The sequence below is a fragment of the Mirounga leonina genome, unplaced genomic scaffold (genome assembly GCF_011800145.1).
Source record: "Mirounga leonina isolate KUSES-001 unplaced genomic scaffold, KU_Mleo_1.0 Mir_376, whole genome shotgun sequence".
Lineage (NCBI taxonomy): Eukaryota > Metazoa > Chordata > Mammalia > Carnivora > Phocidae > Mirounga > Mirounga leonina.
This window is the reverse complement of record NW_023270718.1, coordinates 9292513-9319199: the sequence shown is the minus strand read 5'-3', so window position 1 is coordinate 9319199 and position 26687 is coordinate 9292513. Positions and strand designations below refer to the sequence as shown.

Sequence of the window (26687 nt, the reverse complement as noted above, 5' to 3'; positions counted from 1 at the left end):
TTCTTTCTTTTCTTTCTTTCTTTTCTTTCTTTCTTTCTTTTCTTTCTCTCTTTTCTTTCTCTTTTTCTTTTCTTTTCTTTCTCTCTTTCTTTTCTTTCTCTTTCTTTTCTTTCTCTTTCTTTTCTTTCTTTCTTTTCTTTTCTTTCTTTTCTTTCTCTTTCTTTTCTTTCTTTCTTTTCTTTCTTTCTTTTCTTTTCTTTCTTTTCTTTCTCTTTCTTTTCTTTCTTTCTTTTCTTTCTTTCTTTCTTTCCTCTTTCTTCTTTCTTTCTTTGTGTGTGGCATTCCCTGGTAGCTGCCACAGAATCTGACATAGAAGGTTAAAAGTGGTTAAGCGCTCAACCTGCCACACTCAGTCACCTAGGCTCTATTCCAAGCTATCTTTGTGGCCATGGGCAAGTGTCTTAACTTCACTGTATTTCCCCCACCCCCATAAAAATGGAGATGGTGATGATGATGAAGGTAATAAAGGTGATGATGGTGATAAAGATGGTGATGATGGTGATGATGAAGATGATGGAGGGGATTATGCTAAGTGAAATAAGTCAAGCACAGAAAGACAATTATCATATGGTTTCACTCATATGTGGAACATAAGGAATAGCACGGAGGACCACAGGAGAAGGGAGGGAAAACTGAATGGGAAGAAATCAGAGAGGGAGACAAACCATGAGAGACTCTGGACTCTGGGAAACAAACTAAGGGTTACAGAAGGGAGGCGGGTGGGGGGATGGGGTGACCGGGTGTTGGGATGAGCACTTGGCGTTACACGCAACTAATGAATCATTGAACGCTACATCAAAAACTTATGATGTGGGCACCTGGGTGGCTCAGTTGGTTAAGCAACAGCCTTCGGCTCAGGTCATGATCCCGGAGTCCCTGGATCGAGTCCCACATCGGGCTCCCTGCTCAGCGGGGAGTCTGCTTCTCCCTCTGATCCTTCCCCTCTCATGCTGTCTGTCTCCCATTCTCTCAGATAAATAAATAAAATCTTTAAAAAAAAATTTGTTGTTGTTTATGGATCCTAACATAGCACATATATTTTCATGCTATTTTTGACTTTCCAAAATTCTAAAACCCATGTATTTGTAATAGACTGAAATGATATTCCACTGTGACCATTTTTTTTTCTGTTTGATATTTTATTTATACATTTCATATTTTCTTTTATTTGCTTATCTTGGGTTTGGAAACTTTTGCAAAGAAACAATTATTATTTATATGAGAAGAAAAATGAGGCATTAAAATAAAGAATAAAGCTCAATGGCAATAAGCACCTTACAGAACACTGAGATTCAACCCAGAGTAAAATAATAGGGTCTCGGTTCTCCTGGGGTTCAGCCTGTCATTCAGGAACCTGTTGCTTTATCCTGTATCCTCCAGGATACAGGATCCTCCTATACTATGTTCCATTTGTGTCAACCCTGAATCTATTTTTCAAAGCTCTCCTTCTTTTTCTTCACGTGAAATGTAACCTCTACACCCGAGACATGTATCACAAATAATTTGCATGTACTCTTTTTTTTTTAAGATTTTTTTATTTATCTATTTCACAGAAAGAGAGATAGTGAGAGCAGGATCACAAGCAGGGGGAGTGGGAGAGGGAGAAGCAGGCTTCCCGCTGAGCAGGGAGCCTGATGCGGGGCTCGATCCCAGGACCCTGGGATCATGACCTGAGCCGAAGGCAGACGCTTAACGACTGAGCCACCCAGGCGCCCCAATTTGCATGTACTCTTACTATTTCCTTTTCAAAATCAACACGCGGTACTTTACACTTACACAACCTTACATGTCCTTTATATCTCAATAAAGCTGGGAAGAAATACAAAGTCATTTCCTATAGTCCATTATGATGTAATTTTTTTCCAGAATGTTTTTTATTTAAATTCAATTAATTAACATATAGTGCATTAGTTTCAGAGGTAGAATTTAGTAGGTAGAATTTCATCAGTTGCATACAACACCCAGTGCTCATCACATCATGTGCCCTCCTTAATGCCCATCACCCGGTTACCCCATCCCCCACCCCCGCCCCGCCAGCAACCCTGTTTGTTTCCTATGATTAAACCTCTTATGTTTTGTCTCCCTCTCTGATTTCATCTTGCTTTATTTTTCCCTCCCTTCCGCTATGGTCCTCTGTCTTGTTTCTTAAATTCTACATAATTTAAGTGAAATCATATGATAATTATCTTTCTCTGATAGACTTATTTTCTTTAGCATAAGACTCTCTAGTTCTATCCACATCATTGCAAATGGCAAGATTTCGGGTTTTTTGATGGCTGAATAATATTCCATTGTATACATGAACCACATCTTTATCCATTCGTCTGTTGAAGGGCATCTTGGCTCCTTACACAGTTTGGCTATTGCAGACATTGCTGCTATGAACTTTGGGGTACATATGGCCCTTCTTTTCACTACATCTGTGTCTTTGGGGTAAATACCCAGGAGTGCAATTGCTGGGTCATAGGGTAGCTCTATTTTTAACGTCTTGAGGAACATCCATACCGTTTTCCAGAGCGACTGCACCAGCTTGCATTCCCACCAACAGTGTAGGAGGGTTCCCCTTTCTCCACATCCTCGCAACATCTGTCGTTTCCTGACTTGTTAATTTTAGCCATTCTGACCGGTGTGAGGTGGTATCTCATTGTGGGTTTGATTTGTATTTCCCTGATGCCCAGTGATGTTGAGCACTTTTTCATGAGTCTGTTGGCCATTTGTATGTCTTCTTTGGAGAGATATCTGTTCATTATGATGTAATTTTTGTTTTGGATGACCTCCACGGGATGAGAGATTTTTGTTTGGATGATAAAAATCCAGGGGTGGGGGGAAGAAACACGAAAAAGAGACCAGATTGACTTTAAAATTTAATCATTGAAAGATTAAGTGGGTAAATCAAGTATATATGATTAGATCACGGTGCCAGCCGTTAACTTCTTAGGTTGTCCTTCATTACACTGCGGTGATGTGCCGGATACTCTGTGATTTAATGTCAGCAACAAAGGCGAGGGTGTTGGCTTTCCAGAGCGGCCGTCTCAATAAGGAACATGAAGAACAACACAGCTCTGCAGAGCCCGATTCTAGGAAGGTTCACAACTGTGCAGGCAGCACAAGGTGGAGGAATGACTGTCATGGGACCAGAGGAAAGGTTCTGCTAGGAAGGAACAATCAGGCGGCCATGCCTTCATTGGAGTTTCGCCAGATCGAACATGCTTAAATATTTCCAGGCAGAAGGAAGGGTGGGTCATTATGTACCTGTGAATTTAAACTGCAGTGATTTTAAATAGTCTTGTGAAGAGCGGATAGTCAAGATGTCCCGAGGCACCAGGAGACATAAACGTCTGCTAAACGGAGCAGTCCTGGTATCAGAGGAGTCCTGGACCTCTGGAGGGTGTTTCAGAAAGTAGGATGGAGGCGGGAAGCCTCCGTCAGAACAGGAGAGCACAAGGGGGCCACCTGGGGGACGGGTGTGAGCTGACCCGAGTCAGGTTTTATAATTACTTCATTTATCAGAGGTGGTTAGAAGTGCAAGAGCTGTGACTCACAAAGCAAATCTTGCCCGGGCTTTTCATATATGGAGAATCAAGGACAAAATAAGTAGGAAAATATCTAACAAAAACCAAACCTCAACTTACACTGGGAAAATATATGTATTTTATATTTGTATTTCTGAGCTGTCGTTATGACTCTTTCATCTTCATGAATTCCAAAAATATTTTAAAGATTTTATTTATTTGTGAGAGACAGAAAGCACAAGCGGGGGGAGGGACAGAGGGAGAAGCAGGCTCCCCACTGAGCAGGGAGTCCGATGTGGGACTCAATCCCAGTACCTGGAGATCATGACCTGAACTGAAGGCAGACGATTAACTGACTGAACCACCCAGGCACCCCTCAAAAATATTTTAAATGATTTTTTACACGCTTGCATTCTTTACTTTAAATGTGCAGCAAAGTCAGATGACAATAAGGGATTTTTTTTCTAGTCATTCATTAGCTGTAATACCAGGCGGAGGACTCGATCTCATACAAGGGGATAATGTACAGCCGAATTCCATTTCACCCTACTTTGGACCATAGTAGAACGTGATTACTTAGCAAATATATTATTCCTCAATCAGCTTGGACCTGCATTACCTCAGGACCAGAAGTTTCGGTAAAGGGGAAGGTAAGAGAGCCATTGCTAACGTTGAAATAAGAGAATGATTTCTAAAGGAGAAGCCTCACCAGGGGCCGTGTGGGGCCCCTGTGGTGGACACTCCCATTCATAGCCCAGAATCCAAATCCTGAAGACATTCTGACTTCTCCATGGGGGAAATAAATTCTTTACAAATGCCACGATCCCACTCGTGGCTGGTTCCCATGTCCACCTCCCAGTGGCGTCCCGAGGTGAACCCAGGGTACAGAGTGCAAAACTGAGCTCTTCAGCATGCTTTTTCGGAATCTGGTTGATACGCCCACATGGCACACTCCTCGGGTCACCCGAAATGATGAGGGGAGTGTTGTCTGTGCCCCATGCAGGCTCCTCTCCACTGTGGGGAGAACAGAAGTACTTTCACAAATGGGCAGACCCCGTGGCCCACATGGCCCCTTTTCACTTAACCTGGTTTATTCTGTCTTTCTCCACTTGATAAAACTTTCCCACAGAAATCTTTCCCGACTCTGGAACTAGGACTGAGTTAATGGCTCACGTTAACACGGACCCTGCTTCACAATAGTTAACTACTTAGTAAATGTTTTAGAACAAAGGAAGGAAGCAACGCCAGATACACGAGACAGAATCACTTTTGAGCTGTTGGGACTTTGGGGTTCCCTTGGCGCTGCCCAATCCCCATTTCCCAAACCAACCACTCGACCACAAACTAGAATTACAGAGATTTCTTTTTTTCCCTACAAGTCTAAGAAAAAAAAAACACCATTATGTCAAGTATCTTGTGAGAAAATGACGAGCAGACACAGAGGCCTTGCCCCTGTCTACACGGGACGCCCTTCAGGCTCGGGCCCAGGAGGGACAACCGTGACGAGGCTCGGGTTTAGAACTCGGGGAGGTGGGAACTGTCGGCCGGCCCCGCGCCTCTGCTTGGGATGACATGGGGTAAGGATCTCCAGCAAGTGCCAACAAGGGATTGCCGTGGAAATGATGAAATGAACGATATTGAACATAATCACTTAGGCACCGTCTAAAGCCCTGCCACCTCCCGCCGTCCCCAATTTTTCATCCTGCCCCTTCATCCGAGATCCCCAATGAGTCCTCTGATGCCACGAGGAACAGGTTTTGCCCACGTTTGAAAAGAAATGTCTCCCAGTGTCTTATCTCCTCTCATCTATGTTGTGATGGAAGGAAAACACGAATACTGTGAAACATCTTTAATCTTTGATTCTGTAACTAACATAAATTGGGACCTCCAGTGGCTGACTTGTCATCAGGGATCAGTTTTGGGCTTTGCTTTCCGAACTTGTAAGGAAGTTTGCGGAGAAACACGTTCCCGGGGCTCACGTTTGCGGAGAAACACTTTTGAAGAAGAGACTGTGGTCTAGTAAGTGGGATTTTAGGAGACACTTCTCAGTAGGCTTAACCCATTTTCTGGCTCAAAATGGGGGGGTTTCACTGACATGATCAAAACTATTTAAAACTGGCCTCGTTTGTGTACAAAGATTAGTAACGATGACACATTTTTTAAAAAATTGTAACCCTGCTTCCAATTCTTATCACTAGCAGAGGGAATATTCCACATCTAATCTAGAATGATTTTATGGCGACATTGTGAAAAATAACACCTTCGAGATACAAGTACTTCTCTAACGTGCGAGAAAAGTCCCACTGATGGGCAGGGCAGCAGGAAATCCGATTCTGACTGGATTAGGGAGGCTGCGGGCGGGGAAGCATCCCTAATAAAATCCCCTCCTGGGGGATCTCGCTCAGAACTGCTGGGGAAGACCTGGGGCCAGAGCAGGGCTGAGGTGAGTCCCACCTCCCACGTCTCCTTTGTGTTTCTCAAATGTCTACAAAGACCTGCAAAGACGGAGAACAAACGGGTGGTTGCCAGAGGGGGGGTGAGGGATGGGCAAAACGGGTGCAGGGGGCGGGAGGTGCGGGCCTCCGGTGACGGAGGGAGTCCTGGGGAGGAAAGGCACAGCCCGGGGAACACAGTCGGGCGGATGGGTGGGGTCCTTGTGCCAACCAGCATTTTGAGTATCAGAAGCCGCGAGTCCTGTCTGCACGCAGTGCCTTCGGGACCCCGCGCCCAGGTGAAAGCGGCCCGAGGCCTGATCCCCGTCCGGCGCTCGCCAAGTCCCCTCTGCGCATCTTCCCCTCACAGTGGCCACGGCCGGACACTTTAAAGAAAGACGCAGATGTCCGGTGTGTCTGAATCACCTGGACATGCCCGTTACCTGCAGTGTGGCTTCGTCGGCTGCCTCTGCTGCACGGATTCCTGCGGAAGGAGCCCCTCCCGCTCCGTGGTCTCTCAGAAGAAGGACCTCAGGCCCGGTACCCATCTCGGGAGGCTGGCTTCGAGGATCAAGGCGCTGGAGCCCCAGCTGACAGCCGTTCTGCAGATGAACCCCGAAGATGCGCAAGTTCCACGGTACGGCCTGCCCCCGACCCCTAAAGAGCCCTGGAAAACGTAACTTGCCTACAACTCTCCACACACAAGGGCATGAGCTGAAATGTTTATCTTTGCAAGCCACAGCTGTTCTTACCTAGAAGTATAGATTAGAACCATCTGTAAGAAAATAAGCTTCCGGCCCGGACCTGCACCTGAGAGAAATCATGCCTGACTCTCTCACAACTCCGAGTTAGGGTGAGTTCTCCCAGTTCCCCAGCACTTCTCACCGGCTCAAGCCAGGATGCCAGGCGGGACCTCCCAGGCTGCCTGGAGCGGGGTCGAGTCCTTGCTCCTTCTGGCTCTGTCCCGGCTCTCCTAGGATGGGTCCTGAGGAGCGGTGTGGCCCTTGGTGTGAATGGGGTTGAGCAGTGTGCTGTGGTGGGCCCTGTGGTCCCCAGTGTCTTTGTGAAGGACAGGGGTGGCTTTGTGTTCTGAGTGTAGCTCCATGCACCTCGAATTTGGGATGGCGAGCCCTGTCCCAGAAACATGACAAGTCTGGTCAAGTCCGCTGTGATGGTGAGACAGTCTGAGCATCTTCCAAACAGCTGTATGTCAGGGCGCCAAGTGAAACAGCTGGTCTTTGGTCCAGAGGGTTTGTTTCCGGGCTGTGTTGGCTCCGTCCGCATGGTCCCCTTAGGAAGCCTCCTGATCAGGGGCCGCAGATGTAGGCAGCACGCACGGTCCCCATGGCATGGAATCTCCCCACCCCTCTGAGCCATGCCCTGCGACTAAGTTGCTGCCAGACCCCAGCACATCCCCACTCCTGTCCACGGAGCCCCTTCCTCTGCCTGGACTGTCACCCAGCTCCTCTCAGGACCCCCAGCCTTACTTCTTTGTGTGTTTGCAACCCCAGGAATCAAAGGTCTGGGATGCGTTTGCCTGTTAACGGCAGTAAAAGAAGAAGGTAATTGGCAAGAAGACGTGAAAAACGTCCGTATTTAATGTTCTAAGATTAAGTTGCCATCATTCACATATTCATTTGGTGACGGTACGTCAATGGAATATGTGGTTTGCATAATAATTTTGAGAACAAGCAACAGTCATGGTCTCTTCGTGTATGATCTGTGCCAAAGGAAGAAGCATCTTTAATCGAATAGTTAGAGAACTTAATGTGAAGAAAACACCTAGTAGGGGTCAGAGGGACTAGTTCTGATTATAATCATTCTCTCTCTACATTCGACCACATCAGGGGCCAGGGCAATTCTGATCAGGGAGGAAGCACAGGGTGAAGACGTGAAGGTGGGCGAGACACCGGGGCCTTTGCAGCAGATGTGCAGAGTGCCATCGAGCACGTGTGTTTGCTGATTGGCTTGTTTTCCCTCCACAGTGGAGGTGACCCTGGATGTTGACACCACCAACCACTACCTCGTCGTTTCTGAGGACCCGAGGAGTGTCCGCTGTGGGTATTCCAAACAGAACCGGAGAGTCCGAGCCGAAAGATTCAACTATGCCCCGTGTGCCCTAGGCTCCCCTTGGTTCCCCTCTGGCCGCCACTACTGGGAGGTGGACGTGGGGACGAGCAAGGAATGGGATGTGGGTGTGTGCAGAGACTCTGCTAATCGACGAGGGCTAATTCTACTGTCCGCAGAACTTGGCTTCTGGACGGTGGGCTTGAGAAAAGGAGAGCTCTTCCAAGCCAGCACCATGCCTGTGACTGTTCTCTAGGGGAGCCCCCGGTTGCACGGACTAGGGATTTTCCTGTACATGAATTTCGGCACCGTTTCCTTTTATCACATTAGCGATGGATCCCGTATTTTCACCTTCACTGAAATTCCTGCTGTGGAGACACTGTGTCCGTTTTTTGCTCTTTTGGATCCCATCACGGACGGTCAAGGCTTCCTGAGAATCTGTCCTGTGATGAGTCCAGCTCCAGTGGGCTCTGATACAGAACAAAGTTTCTGGAGAATCCCCGTGTGCTCAGAGCCGCAGCTGGGACCTTTCCTGCTTGTTACGTGGACGGCGCGGCAGGCAGCAGAAAAGCATGGAACACTAATTACACAAGGGAGCAGTGCCTTTCAAACATAAGTATCGCCACAGTCATTCTCTTTGGGACTTTTCATATTTCTGTTCCAGTGAATGGGTTCTGGATTTTCAGATCAATTTCCAAACGTATTTATTTTCCGCAGTATTAACTTCGTGTGTGATGGAGATTATAAGCTAAATAAAAACGTGGATGTGACCGAACAGATTGATTTTCTAGGTACTATGTAAGCAAAACCTACGGAAACAGTAAGTATGTGTGTATATGTATTCAGTTTCCCTCAACGGCTGAAATGCACACATTCCTTTCAGGTGCACAGCATTTGGAATATAGGAAGAAGGCAGGCAGGGCAATCAGGGGGTGGCCTCCACTGAAGGGGGATTGCAGCCTGGCACCCTCTAGCTGCCCCTGCCCCTCATCACTGTGCCATGGCCTGCAGGCCGTGGGGTAAAGGGAGTGAGCTGGTGGCTGTCAGCCCAGGGGGGGTTCTCTAGCGGCTGGTGGGCGTGTCATTGCAGGGGGGACTGTGTGTGCCACCCTGGCAGGGGGAATGTGCATGGGACCCAGCCCTTTCCAATAAGGACCATGCTTAACTTCTGTATGTGGTCAATCTGTCCGATCATGGAGACGGTCAGTGAGAATCTTCCTAGGTACCAGGAGCACTTCTGCCACGGTGGGTCATCCCCCCTGGAGAGCAAACGCTTGCAGGTCCCCGAGCAGCAGAAGGGACTGCCTCGGTGCAGTTCTCAGAGGGGGCTCCCAGGGTGCTGCGGATGAGGAGGACCAGCCAGGAACACTGACCGTCAAGTCCCGCGGGCATTCAAGGGACTGGGAGGCAGATTATGACACTGTCGTTGAGTTGTGTGCTTGAAAACGTCCATAAAATGTGCATTGTAAGGAGCAATTGTTAAATGGAGCCCTCTGAAATTACAAATATGCAAACTAAAATACATGAGTGATGAAAAGGAATCAGCCCTAAAAGCAGAATGACACCAGAGAAATAATAGGAAGCGAAGGATGGCAAAGACAGCGCCCCTGGGGAGTGTGTGGCTGTCTCGGGGCAGGGGCGTGACAGGCCTGCAGACACCAAGACAAGGAGTTGCAGGGAGCTAACTCTTCTTAGTCGGGTAGTAAATACATTCGGCTCCGGGCCACGTGGTGTCTGCCCTATCTACTTCCCGCTGCCTTTGTAGATGGAAGCTGCCACAGACAATATGAAAACAAGGGGCCGTGTTCCAGTGAACCTTTATTTACAAGCAGCAGCAGGCGGCCGGGCCCTGGCTGGCCCACCCGCGTCGGGGCGTCATGCGCTGACTGCCGGCGGGGTCACAGCCCAGCGCAGGGTGTGTGCAGCCCGAAAGCGCAGAAGGGGCATGGGGTCCAACGCGCAGGGCGGCGCGGCATGGGGCCCAAGCAGGAGGAGAGGATCTGCACGGAGAGGCAGACCGAGTTCTCGAGGGAAGGTGAGGCGGAGGCGGAGGCTGGCTGAGACAGGCGGCGACGGAACGCGCGCGAAGGACTGGAGCAGTGGGCCGCGCGAGCACACGCACCGAGGCGCTGGCGAGCAGGGGAGCGCGGGCGGGGTGCGCGCTGGGGTCCGGCGCTGGACGCACAGCGCAGGACCTCCGTCTCCAGAGCCACGCGCGTCACAGACCCCGGCGCCCCCCCAGACAAGCCCTGGGCCACCCTGTCCCCTCCGGCCCTCGGCCCCTGCAGACACACCCAGTGGAAGCCCACAGGCACCCACAGCGGCCGCCGGGGCAGCGCGGCGGAGAGCCACGAACCGGTGAGGCAGGCACAGATTAGACGGCTGCGCTCCTTCGGCGTTCAGGTCGGATGGGTCACAAGCGCAGGCGATCGGGACGAATGGGCGCTCTACTGGGAAGTGGTGGCTAGCATATTCTGCACAGACGAACGAGTGCGGGCCACAAGGCCTTCGGAGGCCAGGTGCACTCGCGCCGAAGGACGGGAAAGGAGCAGGCCCGGGAGCAAATGCCGAAAAGCCCTAAGCTGTGCAGCTGCGTGTGACGGCGCTGCTGCTGGGCTTGGCCGTGCTGCTCGCGTGTGACGAGGACGGACGCGCGGACCACCACAGCCTTCCAGGAGAGCACGATGGGGCGCCCGAGCCGGCAACGGCGCCGCGCTCCGGGGCCAGCCCAAGAGACACTCCCGGCCAGCTTCCAGCGCCCCCAGGCACGCCCTTCTCTGGATGGGGAGGCTGCCGCTCTCCCCTCCCTCCCTCCAGCCCTCCAGTCCCCGCCGGTCATCTGCAGGAGGGAGCCTGTCAGCCTGCCCCCCCCCGGACAGCAGGGACAGGAGTCCCACCGCCCTTCTCCTGAGCTCACTCCTGCTCTGCCATCTGTCTCAGCCCCCCGTCCCCATGGCTGTTCGGGGCTCACAAGCCAGCCTCTCAAGCGGGCCACCTCCTTGGGGAGAGACGCTCAGCCCTCATCACCGTGGGCGAGGGATCCAGCGGGGGCGGGTCAGCGGGGGAAGAACACAGGCCCAGCAAATGGGTGGCCCCGGGGGGGCCGGGCTCCAGCAGCAGCAGACTCCGGTTTCTCAGGACCACTGGCCGGACGGGGGATGTGCGCGCGGTGGGGGTCCCGTCCGCTGGGACACAGCACGGTAGTGCTGTCAAGGGCTCCCCAGCAGCTTACCGAGCCCTGGACGACCCCTGACCCCCATCCAACAACCCCATCAGCTCTCCAGCCCTAAGTGGGCTGCACCGCCCCCCCCCCCCCGCACCCACACAGCCCCACCTGCCCCCAGAACAGAAAGGCTTCCGAGAAGAGGCAACCAGGTTGGAGCCCTGGCCCCCAGGTGAGGGGTCCTATGAATCACGGATGGGAACTTGGGGGAGCCACACCCGTGAGAATTGCCATTTATTCCCGAAGTCGCCAAAATTATCACCAAGGATTCACCAAGGGATGTGCATGGGGACGAGGAGGCTCAAACACTGACTGAGGGACCAGCTGGGAGGGAGGGGGATGGATGGGGGGACCCCCAGCTGTCCCTCCCCTAATGCCACAGGAAAGGGGTCCTCCTCTGGCCAGCACCCCTCCCCATCCCCCATGTCCAGTTTCTCTCCAGGGAGGTGGGGTGGGGGGACATGGAAGAGGGTGTAGTGTGAGTGGGCCCCAGGAGGGAGAGGGTGCTGGGGTGGGGGCGGGGGGTCCCCCGCTTCACATGCACTCACAACACTGGTCTCCCAGGGAGCAGAAATGGGGGAAGCCAGGCCAGGCCAAATCCCCCTCCCTCCTGGATTATAGGAGGAAGGGGTTAGTGTTGGGGGCCGGGGGGCCTGGGGGCATCATGGGGGGCAGGCCAGGGCCCCCACCAAGGGGAGAGATGTATGTTGGTGGTGCTCCAGGGACCGGGGGCACAGGGCTAAGCCGGAGCTGGTTCAGCGTGAGCGTCGCAGGGGGTGCGGGCTGGAAGGGGTTGGTGATGGAGGGGCCGGTGGTCGGGGCTCCTACAGGAGAGAAAGGAGAAGAGACACGCAGAGCAGAGTCAGGGGTCTGCCTGGGGAGGAGGTCAGCAGGCAGGACCGGCCTGGGAGGCCCACACTCACCGCTTGGCAGGAAGGGGTTGGAGGCCTTGGCTCCTGGCGGCGTGGGGCCCGGCCGGCTCACCAGCGAGTCCAGATCGACGAGAGCTGCATTAGGCCCCAGGAATGACTCTGGTGTCTTCCGTGTGGGCGGTGGTGGTGTTGGGGCAACTGCGGGTGGGGGGCTCCCCACGGCCTCAGCCAGAGAGCCCCCGACCCCACTCATGTCAAACGCCCCAGGACTGCGGGCGGGCACCTCTCCGGCGAGCAGCTCCAGCTCCCCTAGAAGAAGCCAGAGAGGGGGTCAGGGCAAGATGGACAGTGGGGGCCTCAAACAGGGAGGCCGTGGTACTGAGAGGCAGAGCCCAGGGAGGAACACGGGTCCAAGGAAAAGCAGCGCATGGCCTCCGGGGCAGAGTGCTGGGGAGAGCCACCAAGGGACAAGAGTACTTGAGGGGTGCTCACATAGCCCCACAAAAACCCCACCGGTCCCACAGTCCCAAGCAGAAACTTCACGGTGGACAGACAATGGCAGGCACCCAGGAGCCCAGTAGCCTGGGTAACGTCTATCAGCTTGACCTGATTTCCTTAAAGAAAGAGATTCAGGAATCCTATTTTTTTTTTTTTTTTTTTAAAGATCTTATTTATTGGGGCGCCTGGGTGGCTCAGTCGTTAGGCATCTGCCTTCGGCTCAGGTCATGATCCCAGGGTCCTGGGATCGAGCCCCGCATCGGGCTCCCTGCTCCGCGGGAAGCCTGCTTCTCCCTCTCCCGCTCCCCCTGCCTGTGTTCCCTCTCTCGCTGTGTCTCTGTCAAATAAATAAATAAAATCTTTAAAAAAAAAAAAAAAGATTTATTTATTTGACAGAGAGAGAGAACACGCGCACATGGGGGGGGGGGGTCAGAGGGAGAAGCAGACTCCCTGCTGAGCAGGGAGCCCGATGTGGGACTTGATCCCGGGACTCCAGGATCATGAGCTGAGCCGAAGGCAGTCGCTCAACCGACTGAGCCACCCAGGCGCCCAGGAATCCTATCTGACGTTGGAGGATGCACAAATTGGTGCAGAGAGAGGAGAGGCCCAGAGGAACGCCAACTACAGATTGCACAGTAACCAAGGTGGGCCTGGGGGGACGGGAGGGGACCGCTGGTGCCCCACCAGTCCCACGTCCTCCTGCGGGCCCACGTCACTCAAAAATGAACAAGGAAAGGGAACGAAGGCACCACCACTGCTGTGGGAAGAGAGGCTCCCGTGCCCTCCGGACAGCTCGCAGGGACGGGTCTCCTATCGAGAACAGAGCCAGCCTGGACTCTGGCCAGGAGGAGGGAACACAGGAGCCAGGACACCCAAAGGCGAGGTGCCCCGTGGATGGGATGCCTGCTGGGAAAGATGCACTGGGCCCCGAGGCAACCGTGGGCAGGCCAGGAAGGGGACACTCGCCAGAGGCCCCTTGTGGTCACCACACTGCTGATAATGCAGGTACGGCCGGCCGGGCGCTCAGAAACACGCAGAGAAACGTTCCAGGGGGCAGAGAACTCAGAGATCACTATACGGGGAAGCCCCGGAAAAAGAACTGTTTGTACTATTCTTGCAACTTTTCTCTAAATACAAAATTACTCGAAACAAAGTTAAAGCTTTCTTTTCCAAGATAAACCAACAAGCTTTAATAAAACCACGGCCCATGGGGAGCTGCAATCCACCCTGCTTAACCCCTCACTCAGAAGCCCGCCTGCCAAGGAGCCTGCGGGCGGGGGGCTGGGGCACAGGCAGGGCGGGGGGGGCACGGCGGGGGGCACGGCGGGGGCGGGGCGGCTCACCCGTGCTGCTCCCGGAGGTTGGCAGGGCTGTGCGCAGTCGGTCAAAATCGGAAAACTCATCAGGCTCCGTGTCAAAACCCACTGCTGTAGGGGCCCAGGATGTCGGCTCAGCTGGTCGAGGGGACCAGCCTCCCACTCCCCCTGCCCCCCAGCACCCGAGAGCAGACACCTCACGCTCACCTGCACACACACACACTCTCTCTCTCAGGCCCCCGCAGCCTGACCCCAGAGCCCCCCAGTACCTGCAGTGCCATTGGTGCTGGGCTTGGCAGGTGACCCTCCCCAGGGGTCTGAGAAGGCCGGGGCTGGAGCCCAGGGATCAGAGGCAGGGGGTCCGCCAACTGGGGCCCCACCTGGGTGAGGAAGGAGGCATGTGAGAAGCTGGTGGTTGGAGGATTTGTCACCTACGAATGTAAGCCCACTCCCTCCCAGAAGCCCCCCCCCCCCGTCCCAGATGTCCTGGGATGCAGCTGGACATCCCAGAGGCTTCAGGTGGGTGCAGCCCCAGCCAGCCCTTCCCGCCTGGTGCCACGATGTACCCATGGTACACCGCTGCTGGGCCTTTGCCCACCTGTCCCTTCCTGGCAAAGCCCTCCTCAGCCTTGAGGCCTCTGGAAAGCCCCCAAGAAGCTCGCCAGCTGGGTAAGGGGCCTTGAGTGTGTGCCTCACCTAGGTGTGCCCAACCCCCACCCCGAAGCCCCCAGAGCTCCCTGAAGTCCCCACGGGGTATGTGGCCCCTTCCCAGACTGCCTGTACCCAGGCTCACCAGACACCCCACCCTGACTCCACCCTGGCAGCCTCTCCACAGCCCGACACCCCCTGGTGCCCTTCCCATTATCCTTCAAGGCTCCCTCACCCACCCTCCTCTGGGCTGTCTTATCTGACCCCCCCCAGCTGCCTGTCACCCGCTTGACTGTATGTGTCCCTGCCCCAGGGTGTGCCCCGCACTGCACACTGGATGTGGAGGCTGGAGTAGGCAGGCAGCCAGCACTCACCATCAGAGCTCCCCCATGGGTCAGGCGTGGGCCCCTCTCCAGCTGCAGGGGCCTGGGTCCCACCCCAAGGGTCAACCGGGGGCCCCGCAGGGGCAGCTGGCCTCCAAGGGTCCCCAGAGGCTGGTGTAGGGGCTGGACCACCCCAGGGATCAGCAGCTGGAGGGACAGGGGCACCCCCCCAAGGGTCCGAGGTGGGGGCGCTCATGGGCGCTGGGCCCCCCCAGGGGTCCGAGGCTGGCGGTGGAGCCGGGGCCGTGAAGACGTCAGCAAGATCCATGAGGGATGACTGCAGGAAACAAAGGAGAGGAAGCATATGAGGTCCGAGCAGGCCAGGCCAGGGGACTGGGAAGAGAACCTGGAGGAGAGATGGCCGCAGAACAAGAGAGAGGAGAGAGCCGAGGCGTTGGCCGCCACAGAGGGATAACCGGGGGCCGTGAGACAGGAGGAGGCAGCCTCCCCACCTCCCATTCCCACCCCGCCCCCGCTCTGTCCGCTCCCCCACCACCCCAGCCCAACCCAGCCCAGCACCAAATCCAAGAGTCCCACCTGGTCCTGCCCCCATCCCTCCATCCACTCCCCAGTTCCCACCCGGAACGAGAACAGAGGCCAAAGCCCAAAGCCGCTCCTCCCAGCCCTGCCTGTGCACTCCCCACGCACTCTGGGAGGTCTGCCCTGGGGCGCCCACCGAGTCTCGGGTCATCACAGGCCCCCCTGAACGGTCCTGGCTGAGGCCCAGCACCCGTCCCACATCACTGCACGCTCCAGGCCTCCAGTGCCTCACGTGACCAACGTACATGCGTGTGCATACAACCTCCCCTTGTCCTGGGGGTGAACCCAGCCAACCAGAGGCCCTGGTGTCTCTGGATGCAAAGGCACACATCTCCCGTCCCCACAGGACAAAAGCAGCAGGTGCTGGGACCGACACTCTGAGCTGTCAGGCATCCGGGAGACCCTTTGGCCGAAGCCGGCGTGAGCAGGCTTTTCCACCAAGAGCTGCCCCATGCCCATCAGGAGAGTGTCTACACCCTCTGATCGGAGCTAGCCCCATGACCCACCCCCCTGCGGAGGCCGACCACACTATGAAGACACTCAGGAACACTCACAGCGCCCGGCGTGAGGCCACACAAGAGGCCAGCGTGGATGCCCCAGCCACGTGAGTGACCGTGGCCCCGACAGGAGGAGGAAACCCGTCCACCCTCAGAGCCAAGAGAAGGGTTGAAGAACACCACCAGACGTCATCTGTCTCCACCGGGGGGACTGGAGGCCCAGAAGGTTGGGGACCAGACTGGTCTCGCTCACCCACCGACCCTCGGAGTCCGGGGTGTGGGCGGACCCTGAGGAGGCGCCCAGACAACGCGAGCGTGCAGGAGCTCTACGCCATCCCCTTCTCGCACGATCGGGCTGCTCAGTGACAAGGACTGACCAGGAGCAGCGGAGTCTCCCACGGCAGAGACAGGGAGGTCACACCTAGAGCGCTCTGTGCTCCCCGGGCACTGACCAAGTGCCTTCCGGTCTCCAGGTCTCCACGCACCTCCGTGAGAAGACAGCTACCTGCAGCAGCCGCCGCCTGGTGCCCTGCCCGAGGCCCCGGAGCGCATGGCGAGTGGGGCGGCCTGCCCGTGCTCACCTCCTCCTGGCCGCCGGTCTCCCTCCTGCTCTCCTCTATGGCCATCTGCAGCCTCAGGTCGTCCCCACGGCGGATCCGCTCTTCCTGTTCGGGTCACGGAAGCAGGTGGCAAGGGAGGGTCAGAATGTGAGTGGCAGGACTGCCCCCCGCCCAAGTGCACGGCCCCCAGTGACCCTCTCCCACCCAGACAAAAGTGACAAAATTAAAATGGGATGTGGACAATGTGTGGGGAGGGGGGAGGGGGACACAGGGGTGGTGTGCGGGAGATGGGCCTGGCCCGGCACGGCTCCAACAGGCTTGGGAAGCATGGGGCCCCGGGGAGGACGGGCCCTCCCGCCAGATGCCTGAGTCTGTGGCGTCTGCTGTGCTGGGTGGAGGTGACCAAGCCCCGGGCTGTGCCGGAGGGTGAGGGAAGGGCTCCCTCACCACCGGGAGCAGCTACGAGGCATCTGCTTCACCTGCTGAGACTGCACCCGTCTGAGAATCCGTCTGACACAGGTCTCCCAGCTGGAAATGCTTCGGCAGAACGTGTGCAGACTAGGGATGGGGCTGGGGTGGGGAAAGGAGGCGCAAGGAAGTGGGGACCTGAGGAGGGTCTGAGGGGAACCCTACGGAGGGTAGGGAGGCTGCTCTGACCTTGTCGTGCTCCTCTCGGCTCAAACTAAGGGCCAGCTGGAGCTGGACGTCGTCCTCGGGGCCGCAGGACGGGGGCTGGGGGAGAGAGAGCGTGAAGGGGCCGGGGCGGGACACGAGATGGGGGGAGAGAAGAAAGGAGGGAGAAGAGGAAGGACACACACACACAGAGCAACGGAGGGGAGCCAGGGACGGAGAGAGCCACGGACAGCTCACAGACAGGAGAGAGAGACAGGCATCCACGCAGAAAGAACAAGAATTCTCAGGACGAGGTCAGAGGGCGAGCAGAGGGGAGCAGCGGACAGACCAGAGAGGCAGGGCGGGGGGAAGACCGAGCAGCAGCCCTCAGGAGCTGCGGGACGAAGGATGGAGATGGGATGGCAGAACCAAAGGCAAACCCCCGCCGCGCCCCCCAGCCCGCCCGGCACCTGGTCGGCCTCCTCCTTGCTCATGGCCAGGGCCAGCTGCAGCTGCAGCTCCTCCTCCCCGCTGCTCTGTGGCCACGCCTGCTCCGCCTCGGGCGGGGGCCCAGAGCCCACCGCTGCTGAGGAGGCTGCCGTGGGGAGAATCAGCTGAGACCCCGGTGCAGAAGGGGAAGGGGGCCCCGCAGCCCGGACGGCGGGCCTCCGCCGCCCCCAGAAGCCCTGCTGGCCCGAGAGCAAGAGCCCGCCAGGAGAGAGGGAGGAAGTTTGGGAGCCTCGGAGCCCACGACCCAGATTCCCACACTGCACGCCTGGGGCCTGGCCCAGAGCCCGGGGCGGGTGCGGGACACACAGGTCCTTCATCCCGGCTCCCACAAAGCTCCCAGCACGTCCAGCGGCCTGCATTTCCAGGGCTGCTGGAGAACTGTACAGCAGGACCAGCTGGGCGTTCGGGGAACAACTGCGCCCGCATCCTCAGCCCCCAACCTCTTCCCGGCTGTGGCTGACGCGAGGGGTGAGGGGCAGCAGTGAAGGAAGGGAGGCAGAGAATGGGAAGGGGGATGACCATCTGGAAGGAGGGACGGACAGGGCGCGGGGGCCTAACGCAGGCAGAGGACCAGCTGAGCTGGGGGGAGCCGCCCGCCTGCTCATCCCAGCTGGCCTGCACGGGCCCCTCAGAGAGCCGACCCGAACCCCCCACCCTAGGCAGCCCCCTCCAGGTCCCGTGCGCTTGGTCTCAGGCACTGAGTGCCCTCAGGCGGGCCCGGGGGCAAACCCGGCTGGCAGCTCCAGGGCCCAGGCTGCGGGCAGGGGCACCCCCGGGCCCTGAGTGGCTCTTGGTCAACATTTCTGCGTGAACACAAAGGTTCTCGGCTCTCGGGCCCTACAGTGAGGGGGACGGGACAGGGGAGGACCGTCATGGGAGGGGAGGGCCTGAATCTGGAACTCCGGCCCGCCTGGCCGGGCAGCAGAGGGAGCGAGAGGGCTCGGCGGCTGGGCATGGGGCGCCCAGCAAGGAGGCCACCAGGGGCTTGGAGAAGAAGGGGCGGGTGGGCCGGGAGGGACCTCCTGGGGGCGGCGGCCTCACCGGTGGCGGTCTGCGCCAGCTTCTCCTTGGTCTTGAGCGCGTGGGCGCGCTCCTCCCGCAGCCGGTCCTCGTCACGCAGCAGGGCCACCAGCTGTTTGGCCTTCTCGCGCACGTTCACGCCCTGGTCCTTGCCGTCACGGTCCACGTACTGGAAGTCCTTCAGCGTCTGCACGGCGTACATGTTCTCCTTGCATTGCTGTGACACACGCTCCGAGCCGGTCTTGATGAGGTACTCCATCAGCGTCATGGCCTTCGGGGCGGGGCACACCGGTCGCTCACACGGCCGCCGGGACCCCAGTCCCAGCACCAACCCACACGGCGGACCCCACACAGCGCGAGGAAGAACAGAGCACAGCCACGAGCGGCCACCTGCCGGGACGACCCCGACGACGCGGTGCTGCGTGAAAGCAGCCAGACTCCAAAGAGCGCGCGGCGCATGGCTGTGCTCACACGGAACGTCCTCGCCAGGCCCACCCACAGAGGAAGGGGGTTCACGGCCGCCAGGGGCTGGGGGATCCTTAACGGATACGGGGTTTGTGCTCAGGGTGACAGGAACGCTCTGGACGTAGGCGGCAGGGAACACGCTCGATGCCCCGGCACTGCACGCTTCCCGAGGGGGACTCGTGCGGCACGGCATCCACACGTCTGGTAGAAAGACGGAAGGAACGGCAGCCCCTGCAGCCTCACCCGGACTTCCCACAGGGGTGCAGGCCCCGCTCCACTTCTCTAAGAGGAACACCCAAAGCAGCACAGCCACAAAGACACGCTTGTTTATCGCCCAGAGCAGCCCGGGCCAGGGGCCCGCACACCGCTTTCTCCACCGTCCGAGAGTCTGGAAAGCATCACCCCTCCTGCCGAAGACTTCACAACTCAGGATGACGAGGAGGCGACTCCCCCCACCCCCGAATCGGCGGGAGGGAGGGAGGCGCCAAGCGGCAGGGTGTGCTCAGGCCCCCTCTCTGCAGGGCAGTGGGACACCCCGCGCCAGCCGCGGCATTCCAGGGCGGAGGACAAATTCTCTTCCCGACAAGGCAAAGTTAAACGGGAGCAAAAAGCGCCAGTCCTCAGACAACAGTGCACCTCAGAGTGCCCCCGACAGCCGCCCAGAGCACAGCCGAACAACAGAGGGAGGCCCCGGCCATTGGGGCTGAGCTGGCTCAGCAGCTATGAGATGTGCCGGGGACCCCGCTGTGGGTCGTGGGTAACTCGCCACCGTCCTCGGGAGCCGGACCTGGACCTGGCCGGCTGCCCGAAGGTGTGTCAACAGGAATCAGAGGTGAGTCTTTAACCAGCCCTCGAGGTGTTTCGGCATCACGGCAGAAAGAAAGCAGCAGACCGCGCCGGGCATGGAGGGCAGGCAGGCTCGGCGCACCCTGGGCCAGCTCTGCTGGGAACACCATGGCTGCACATACAACGCACGCCTCCCGGCAGGTCAGTCACCCTACGTGACACAAACAGACGGCCTCGCCTCCGTCCGGGATGGGACTCGCACCCAACAAATTGGAAGAACCCGTTTCCAGGGCTCTGGAGAGCTTGGCAGTGAGTGCGGTTAGAGAGACAGGGAACCCGGAGTAACCCAAACGCCCGTCAAGGGTCAAATGCACACGGAGGATGCACAGCGTGCTCATGGGATGCAAGCAGCACACACAGCGAGGTAACTAAAGAAACCTCCCAGATGCAGCAGACACAGAGGACCACGTGCATGAGCCCATGGAGAGTTCCAGAACCAGCCTGGCAGACAGGAGACAGGGCAGGATGCTTCTGGGGGAAGGGTGCGTGAGCAGGCCTGGGGGGATGGGGACGCCCTCCATCTCCATCTGGGTGCTGGCCTCACAGGTGTGCGCACGTGTGAGAGCTGCGGGGTCGCGCGCTCACGATGGGAACCACAACGGCAAACGTGGACGTTTTCTCAAAAGCAAGCAACAGGACAACTCAACAGTCCCCGTTAATTTTCAAAAGCGCTTGCTCACGGATGGCGGACGGATCAGTGTACGAGCGTCTAACACAGGGACCAGCAAACTTCCTCTGAAGGGCCCAGGTGATCAATAACCCAGCTTTTCGGGCCACACGGCCCCTGTGCTGACCACTCAGCTCTGTGCCTCAGAGGGAGGCAGCTGCAGACGCACGGGCCCGGCCGCACCCACAGGCTTTACAAACATGGGCGACAGGCCAGATTTGACCCGTGGCCGTCGTGCGTTGACCTCTGGTTTAAAAGATAAAACTTGAGGGGCGCCTGGGTGGCTCAGTCAGTTAAGCGCTGGCCTTCAGCTCAGGTCAGGATCCCAGGGTCCTGGGATCGAGCCCCACGTCGGGCTCCCTGCTCAGTGGGGAGTCTGCTTCTCCCTCTCCCACTCCCCCTGCTTGTGTTCCCTCTCTCGCTGTGTCTCTGTCAAATAAATAATTAAAATCTTTAAAAAAAAGATAAATATTTCCACGCTTACTTGAAAAAAAGGTAAATTTCTTAAAAATAAAAACACGTTTTCTTAAAAATAAAAACGATACATACTTATTAAAATATTTCCACACTTATTTGAAAAAATAAAGCTGGGGCACTTGGGTGGCTCAGTCGTTAAGCGTCTGCCTTCGGCTCAGGTCATGATCCCAGGGTCCTGGGATCGAGCCCCGCATCGGGCTCCCTGCTCCACGGGAAGCCTGCTTCTCCCTCTCCCACTCCCCCTGCTTGTGTTCCCTCTCTCGCTGTGTCTCTCTCTGTCAAATAAATAAATGAAATGTTTAAAAAAAAAAAAAAAAGAAAGAAAACTTGAGACCCTGATTCCTCAGAGCAGAGAGGTGACAGCTGAGTCAGAACGGGCTCCGGGACTCCTTTGCCCCTGCCCTCTGGGCAGCCCCGAGCCTCCTCATGCCTCCACGTCCCCACCTAAAGAGTGGGGACAGGAAAGTACTTCTCGGGGATTCTGTGCCCACAGCTGCGTGTCTCCAGCTGCAGTCAGGGCCCCTCAGGACTCACCTCTCCTCGCATACGGTCCATGAGCCCCACCAAGCTTCTCCTCCCTTCGCCTCCACACGAAGGCTCACCCATACCCCTCACCCTTTCCCTGATTCTCAGCTAGACAAACGCCACCCAGTCCTTCACAACAAACAGCAACATAACTGACCCAGCACAGAGCCCACGGGAATGAGAACCCAACCCGGGTTTGTCGGGATGGGCGTGAAAACGAGCCAGAGCATTTCCAGGCCCAAGGGAAATGAGGGAGCTACCGTGCCGGTGAGGGACGGAGAGCCCAGCCGGCAGAGGCCCCAGCTGGAGTCCATGGGGCCAGCAGCTTCATCTGCCTCGTCCACGGCCACACATAGAGCAGACCCTCCGCCAACGTTCACTGAAGAAACGGCAGCAAGAGGACTCGCCAACACGGCTGAACCTCGCTCCAGCTCACACAGAAGGAGGTCCACAGGCTGGTCTGAGCCTCACTGCCAGGAGTGGGACCTGGCCATCTGCCCCAGCCTGTGCCCACTGCCACTTCTTGACCCAAGGGGAGGATACCAGGACCCAGGCCAGAAAATGGAAAAACTGCTCACTGAGTGTTGCCCAAAGACACGTTCCCCTTGACCACAGCCTGTAGTCTTGTCTGGTCACTAGATGAGGACACGTGCACACATCACTAGGGACCAGCAAAAGGATTCCCGTGGAGGGCATTCTGTCCACGTTTCTCCAAATGACACGTGCATGTGCCCCTTGACCCAGAAATTCCAGTTCCAGAGAATGACAAATAAACAAGGCTACTCGTGACAGTCTTGTTAACAAAAGCAAAACACCACAAACTACTTAAAAATTCAACACCAAGTTACCAGCAGTTGTTAAAAAAGGGAAGGAAGGAAGGGCAGAGAAAAGGACGGAAAGAACAAAGGAAAGAAGGAAAAAAGTTGACAAATCCATATTTTGACAAGAAACGATCTCTAAGATATAGGCCCATTTTCCTTTTTAAGACCGGGGGTAGTTTACGTATGATAAAATGCACCAGTTCTCACGTGCAGCTCTGAGTTCTGATAATCGCCTATGACAACATAACCAGAGCTGACACACAACAGCCCCACGGCTCCCAGAATTCCCTGGTGCCTGTGGACGTCCACACACACCTGAAGGAGAACACAAACGCTGGGGACACCAGCTGCCTCTGAGAGGAAACTGGGCTCTGGGCACACAGAGGGACGAACACTGGGCACCCACTTCGGCCTTCTATGTGGACGAAGCCCGTCAATGTACCATGTTTTCAAAAAGAATTCGAAGTCCTAAGACTCAACATTCTCAAGCTCTCGTGTCTGTTACCTTCATTAAATGAGAAGAGGGACGAAGGGAGAGAGACCGCACATAAAGACCTAGAACCCCAGCTCCTCCGCAACACGGGGAAGGTGGGCCCAGTGGCACCCCCACCTGAGCCCTGCGCCCACCCACGCAGTCGTGTGCACGTGAGGGCCCGCTACAGGCCCGGGCACTGACCTTGTAGACGTGCCTCCAGTTCTTGCCATGGTCATTGAGCCGCTTCCAGATCATGCTCATGATCTCGGAGAAGGCGACGACATTGTAGGTTAGGTCAGCGATCTCAGACATTAGGGAACTGGATGGGCCCCAGGGGTCGTTGCTCGTGGCTTCTCGGACCTTGATCTCGGCCTCTGAGTAGTTGTGGACTATGTTCTTCATCTGGCGCCGCAGCGACGAGGTCGACATGGTAGCGGGTGGTGGCGAGGGTGCTGGGCCCCCCGGGTGTGGCGAGATGGAGTGACTCGAGGAAGACGACAGTGGCAGGAGCTGGTGGGTCACTGCATCTGAGAAGGAAAGGCCCTTTGGAAATACAAGCGGGACCTGGGGCTGCCCAGCCTGAACCCACACCCTCATGGGGTTCCCCACTGCCCCTGGGGCCTAGAAGGCTCTGGTCCTCATTAACCCCCATCTTAGTCACCCAGTCCATCTTTCAGTTCCTCAAATATGCCCAGCTCCTTCCTGCTTGGGGGCCCTGCTCAGTGAGGCAGGAAGGCAGAGTGTGCAGTGAGGGATCGTAGGTCGGCAGCAGCTCAGTGCAGCACGTCCTACCCTGTTGCCCTGGGTGGGCCAGGAAATCCTGCACCTCAGTTTTCCCCCTAAAAACTGGGGTTTCGTTCTGTAACCCAGGGAGCTGAGAGAACCCGGTGCGTGGGAAATGCACTATGAACATGGGCGGTTATGAGACGGTCACCCTGCTCTTCCTCTCCCTCACCACCCAGATCACGCCCACTCACCCTGAGAAGTCTGTTTAAGCTTCCCAGATTTTACACACCCAAACACCGTGGTCATTGTTCCCCAGGGGCCCCACGGGTAGACTGAGGCATCCTCGTGATTATATACTCGTCTGTCTTGACTCTGTGGCTAAGGCCGACCCACGAGCCCCATGGGGACAGAAACCATGTCTGTATGGACACGAATTTTCCCATCAGAGCAGCTGCCCCAGAAGAGCCATTCAATAAACCGCTGGAAGGAAGAGAAGGAGGGAAGGCAGGAAAGACCTCTGGAGCAGGAGTGGGCCAGGCACAACCTGAGGCAGAAACAAGGACACACAAGGAGACCATAAAGGGAACAAAGAGGCAGGCAGGAGGCGGGCAATGCCAGGGGGACAAGGCGTCCCAAGGGTGGGGGAGCTGGAGGCCCAGGGAAGGAGAGATAAGGGCGAGCACAGCCGCTGCCGGGGTCCCAGCCGCATGCCAGGTGCTCGCTGACCAAGAGATGCCCATTATCTCATCCAACACCATCAGCAGCATTCTGAATGGGAAGGCAGGGGCTCGTGGAAGCTGGACAATTCAGCCAAGGTCACGCACCAAGCACAGCAGCGCAGACTCCACCTGTGGCTGCCTGGACGCCAAAACTCCGCTTTTAAACTAACGTGTGCTGAGAGAAAGGCGAGGGGAAGAAACAAAAGGACGGAAACCAGGCAGACCCTGTGCCGGGCATTCTTCCCCAAGCTTTACACACAGCGACTCAATTAATCCTCCCAACTCCATGATTCATAGCACCTCACAGCGGAGGAAACTGAGGCACAGGAAGAGCCACTCCCCGGGCCTGGCTCCAGAGCCAACTCTGACCACCACAGTCCACATCCACGCCAACGAGCCCTCCCACAACCTACCTAAGTCCTGGGACAGGCAGCTGACCCCAGGCTCTGAACTCAGGCTGGAGAGCCAGGCTCTTGAAGGCACATGTGAACAGCCAGAAAGACACGGTCAGGGGGCCGAGCAGGCCAGCCAGACACACTGAGATGAAGAGCTGGTGGGACCGACACAGAGAACACAGAGGGAACGGGAACGAGACACTTGACGGGAGAGAGAGAAGCTACCCAGAGACACGGTGAGCAGAAGTCACAGGAGACAGAGACAGAAACTCGGTAGACAGTGAGGCAGACGACCAAGGGCAAAGACTGAGACCCTGAACGAACAGACAACAACCTGATGCTACAAATTTGCAGGAAAAAACTAAGAATACAGAACACATGAAACCTGGGCCCCAATCCTGGCCAGGAGCTACCAACAGCGCAACCTCCTTGCGATTCAGTTTGTGAGACTCTGACCTGAAGGAAAGAATTCCTACCTGGCAGGCTGGGTGATTAAATAAGATGAGTACATAGAGCGCTTGGCACCCTGCCCCACAGATAGTAGCTCAATAAAGCTGCCCGGCCCTTATCATCAGAGGCAAAGAGCATTTTTCCAGAAGGGTGGTATCAGAAGATGCCCTGCTTTAAGGCTATGGAACTGTACGAAGGCGCGTTAAAAAAAAAAAAAAAAAAAAGTCAACAGGGCACCCAAGCTAAAATTCCCGCGACTGCTCAGAACGGGACCAAGTTTTTCAAAATAAACGCATTCCAGCAGAAGTACTGGGTTAAAGAGAGAGCAACGCGGGGCAAAAGTCGCCAGGGAGCGTCCAAAGGACTGACAGGGCACGCTCGGTGTGGAACGCGAAATCTGGGAGCAGTAATGGAATCCGGAGCTCCCAGCAGCGGGGCGCTTCACCAGGGCCACCTCCGCGCACACGCACGGCGCCGACCGGAGAAGCCAGCCGAGGGGCACTAGTGCACGGCAAGCAGTGGGCCTGACTGCAGAGCCGGACTCCAGGCCACCGCGCCAGGGACCCAAAGCCCCGCGCGAGGGGGCACGTCCCAGGCCAACCCAGCCCCGCACGCGCGCGGGGGCCCGGGCTCGCGGGGACGGCAATGAATGAGAAACGGGGGGAGAGCGGTGTCCAGGGTCCCCGGGACCTGCAGACGCGGGGCCCGGGGGAGGGCGAGGAAGGGGACAGCGCCGTCGCGCCGACCCCGGACGCCGGCAGGCGCACGGACCCCGGCGGACCCCGACCCGGCAGCGGCAGCGGCGGGGCCCGAGCGCAGGCCGGCCGCGCACACACACAAAGGCCGCGGGGCTGAGCCGAGGGGCCACACGCGACGGACGCCCGAGCGCCCGGCCCGCCGCGCCCCCGGCCCGCGCTCACCTCGGCCCCTCACGCCGGGCTCCGGGGGCTCATGGCGGGCAGACCCCTGCCCCCGCTCGGCCTCGGTGTCGCGGGGCGCGCGCCTGGCGCGGGCGGCGGACGCGGGGGCGCACTCGGGCGCACGCGCGGACGCACGGACGGGCCGCACGCCGACGGCCCCGCCGCCCCGGCGCCCGGGAGGGGCGCAGAGAGCCCGGCGGGGGAGGGGAGCCGCCGAGCAGACGGGAAGCAACCGAAGGCGGCGACGGGCCGGAAGCGGAAGTGGCGGCGCGCCCCGCCCTCCGCGCCGCACCCGGCGCCCCCCCGCCGGGAGCCTGCGCGGTCGCCGCTTCCGCAGCCCCGCCCGCCCGCCCGCCCGCCCGCCCGCCCTGCAGCGTCATTTCCGGCGCGCGGGCAAGACGGCCGGGCGCCGCGCGGGGTCCCGACGGGCGGGCGGGCCGGCAAGCGCGGCCGAGGGAGGCGGGGAAGAGCCCGCGTGGTCGCCAGCCCGAGCGGCGCCCGGGGCTCCCCG

General features: G+C 57.5%; 2 protein-coding genes across 4 annotated transcripts; one reads left to right on the top strand and one right to left on the bottom strand.

Annotated features, from left to right (window-relative positions):
• Positions 1–510: 510 nt before the first annotated feature.
• On the top strand, positions 511–8622 carry LOC117998006 (ret finger protein-like 4A). Its single transcript, XM_034986525.1, is given in 4 exon segments — positions 511–576; positions 6394–6558; positions 6560–6581; positions 7930–8622. Coding segments are annotated over 4 exon segments (591 nt in total). The 3' UTR covers positions 8268–8622.
• Positions 8623–11451: 2829 nt separating this feature from the next.
• EPN1 (epsin 1) lies at positions 11452–26376 on the bottom strand. Of its 3 annotated transcripts, none has more exons than XM_034986227.1 (11): positions 26177–26376; positions 23168–23493; positions 18712–18961; positions 17631–17755; positions 17206–17280; positions 16570–16653; positions 14943–15228; positions 14190–14300; positions 13948–14031; positions 12158–12415; positions 11452–12058 (listed from the first exon to the last, which is right to left on the bottom strand). In XM_034986227.1, exons 2-11 carry the CDS (start codon positions 23393–23395, stop codon positions 11850–11852), a joined length of 1710 nt encoding a protein of 569 aa, XP_034842118.1. In that variant the 5' UTR covers positions 23396–23493; positions 26177–26376; the 3' UTR covers positions 11452–11849. The 3 variants fall into 3 exon arrangements, with proteins under 3 accessions (XP_034842118.1, XP_034842119.1, XP_034842120.1); XM_034986228.1 differs by having other exon boundaries at positions 13948–14028; XM_034986229.1 differs by having other exon boundaries at positions 18712–18877.
• Between the last annotated feature and the right edge of the window lie 311 nt (positions 26377–26687).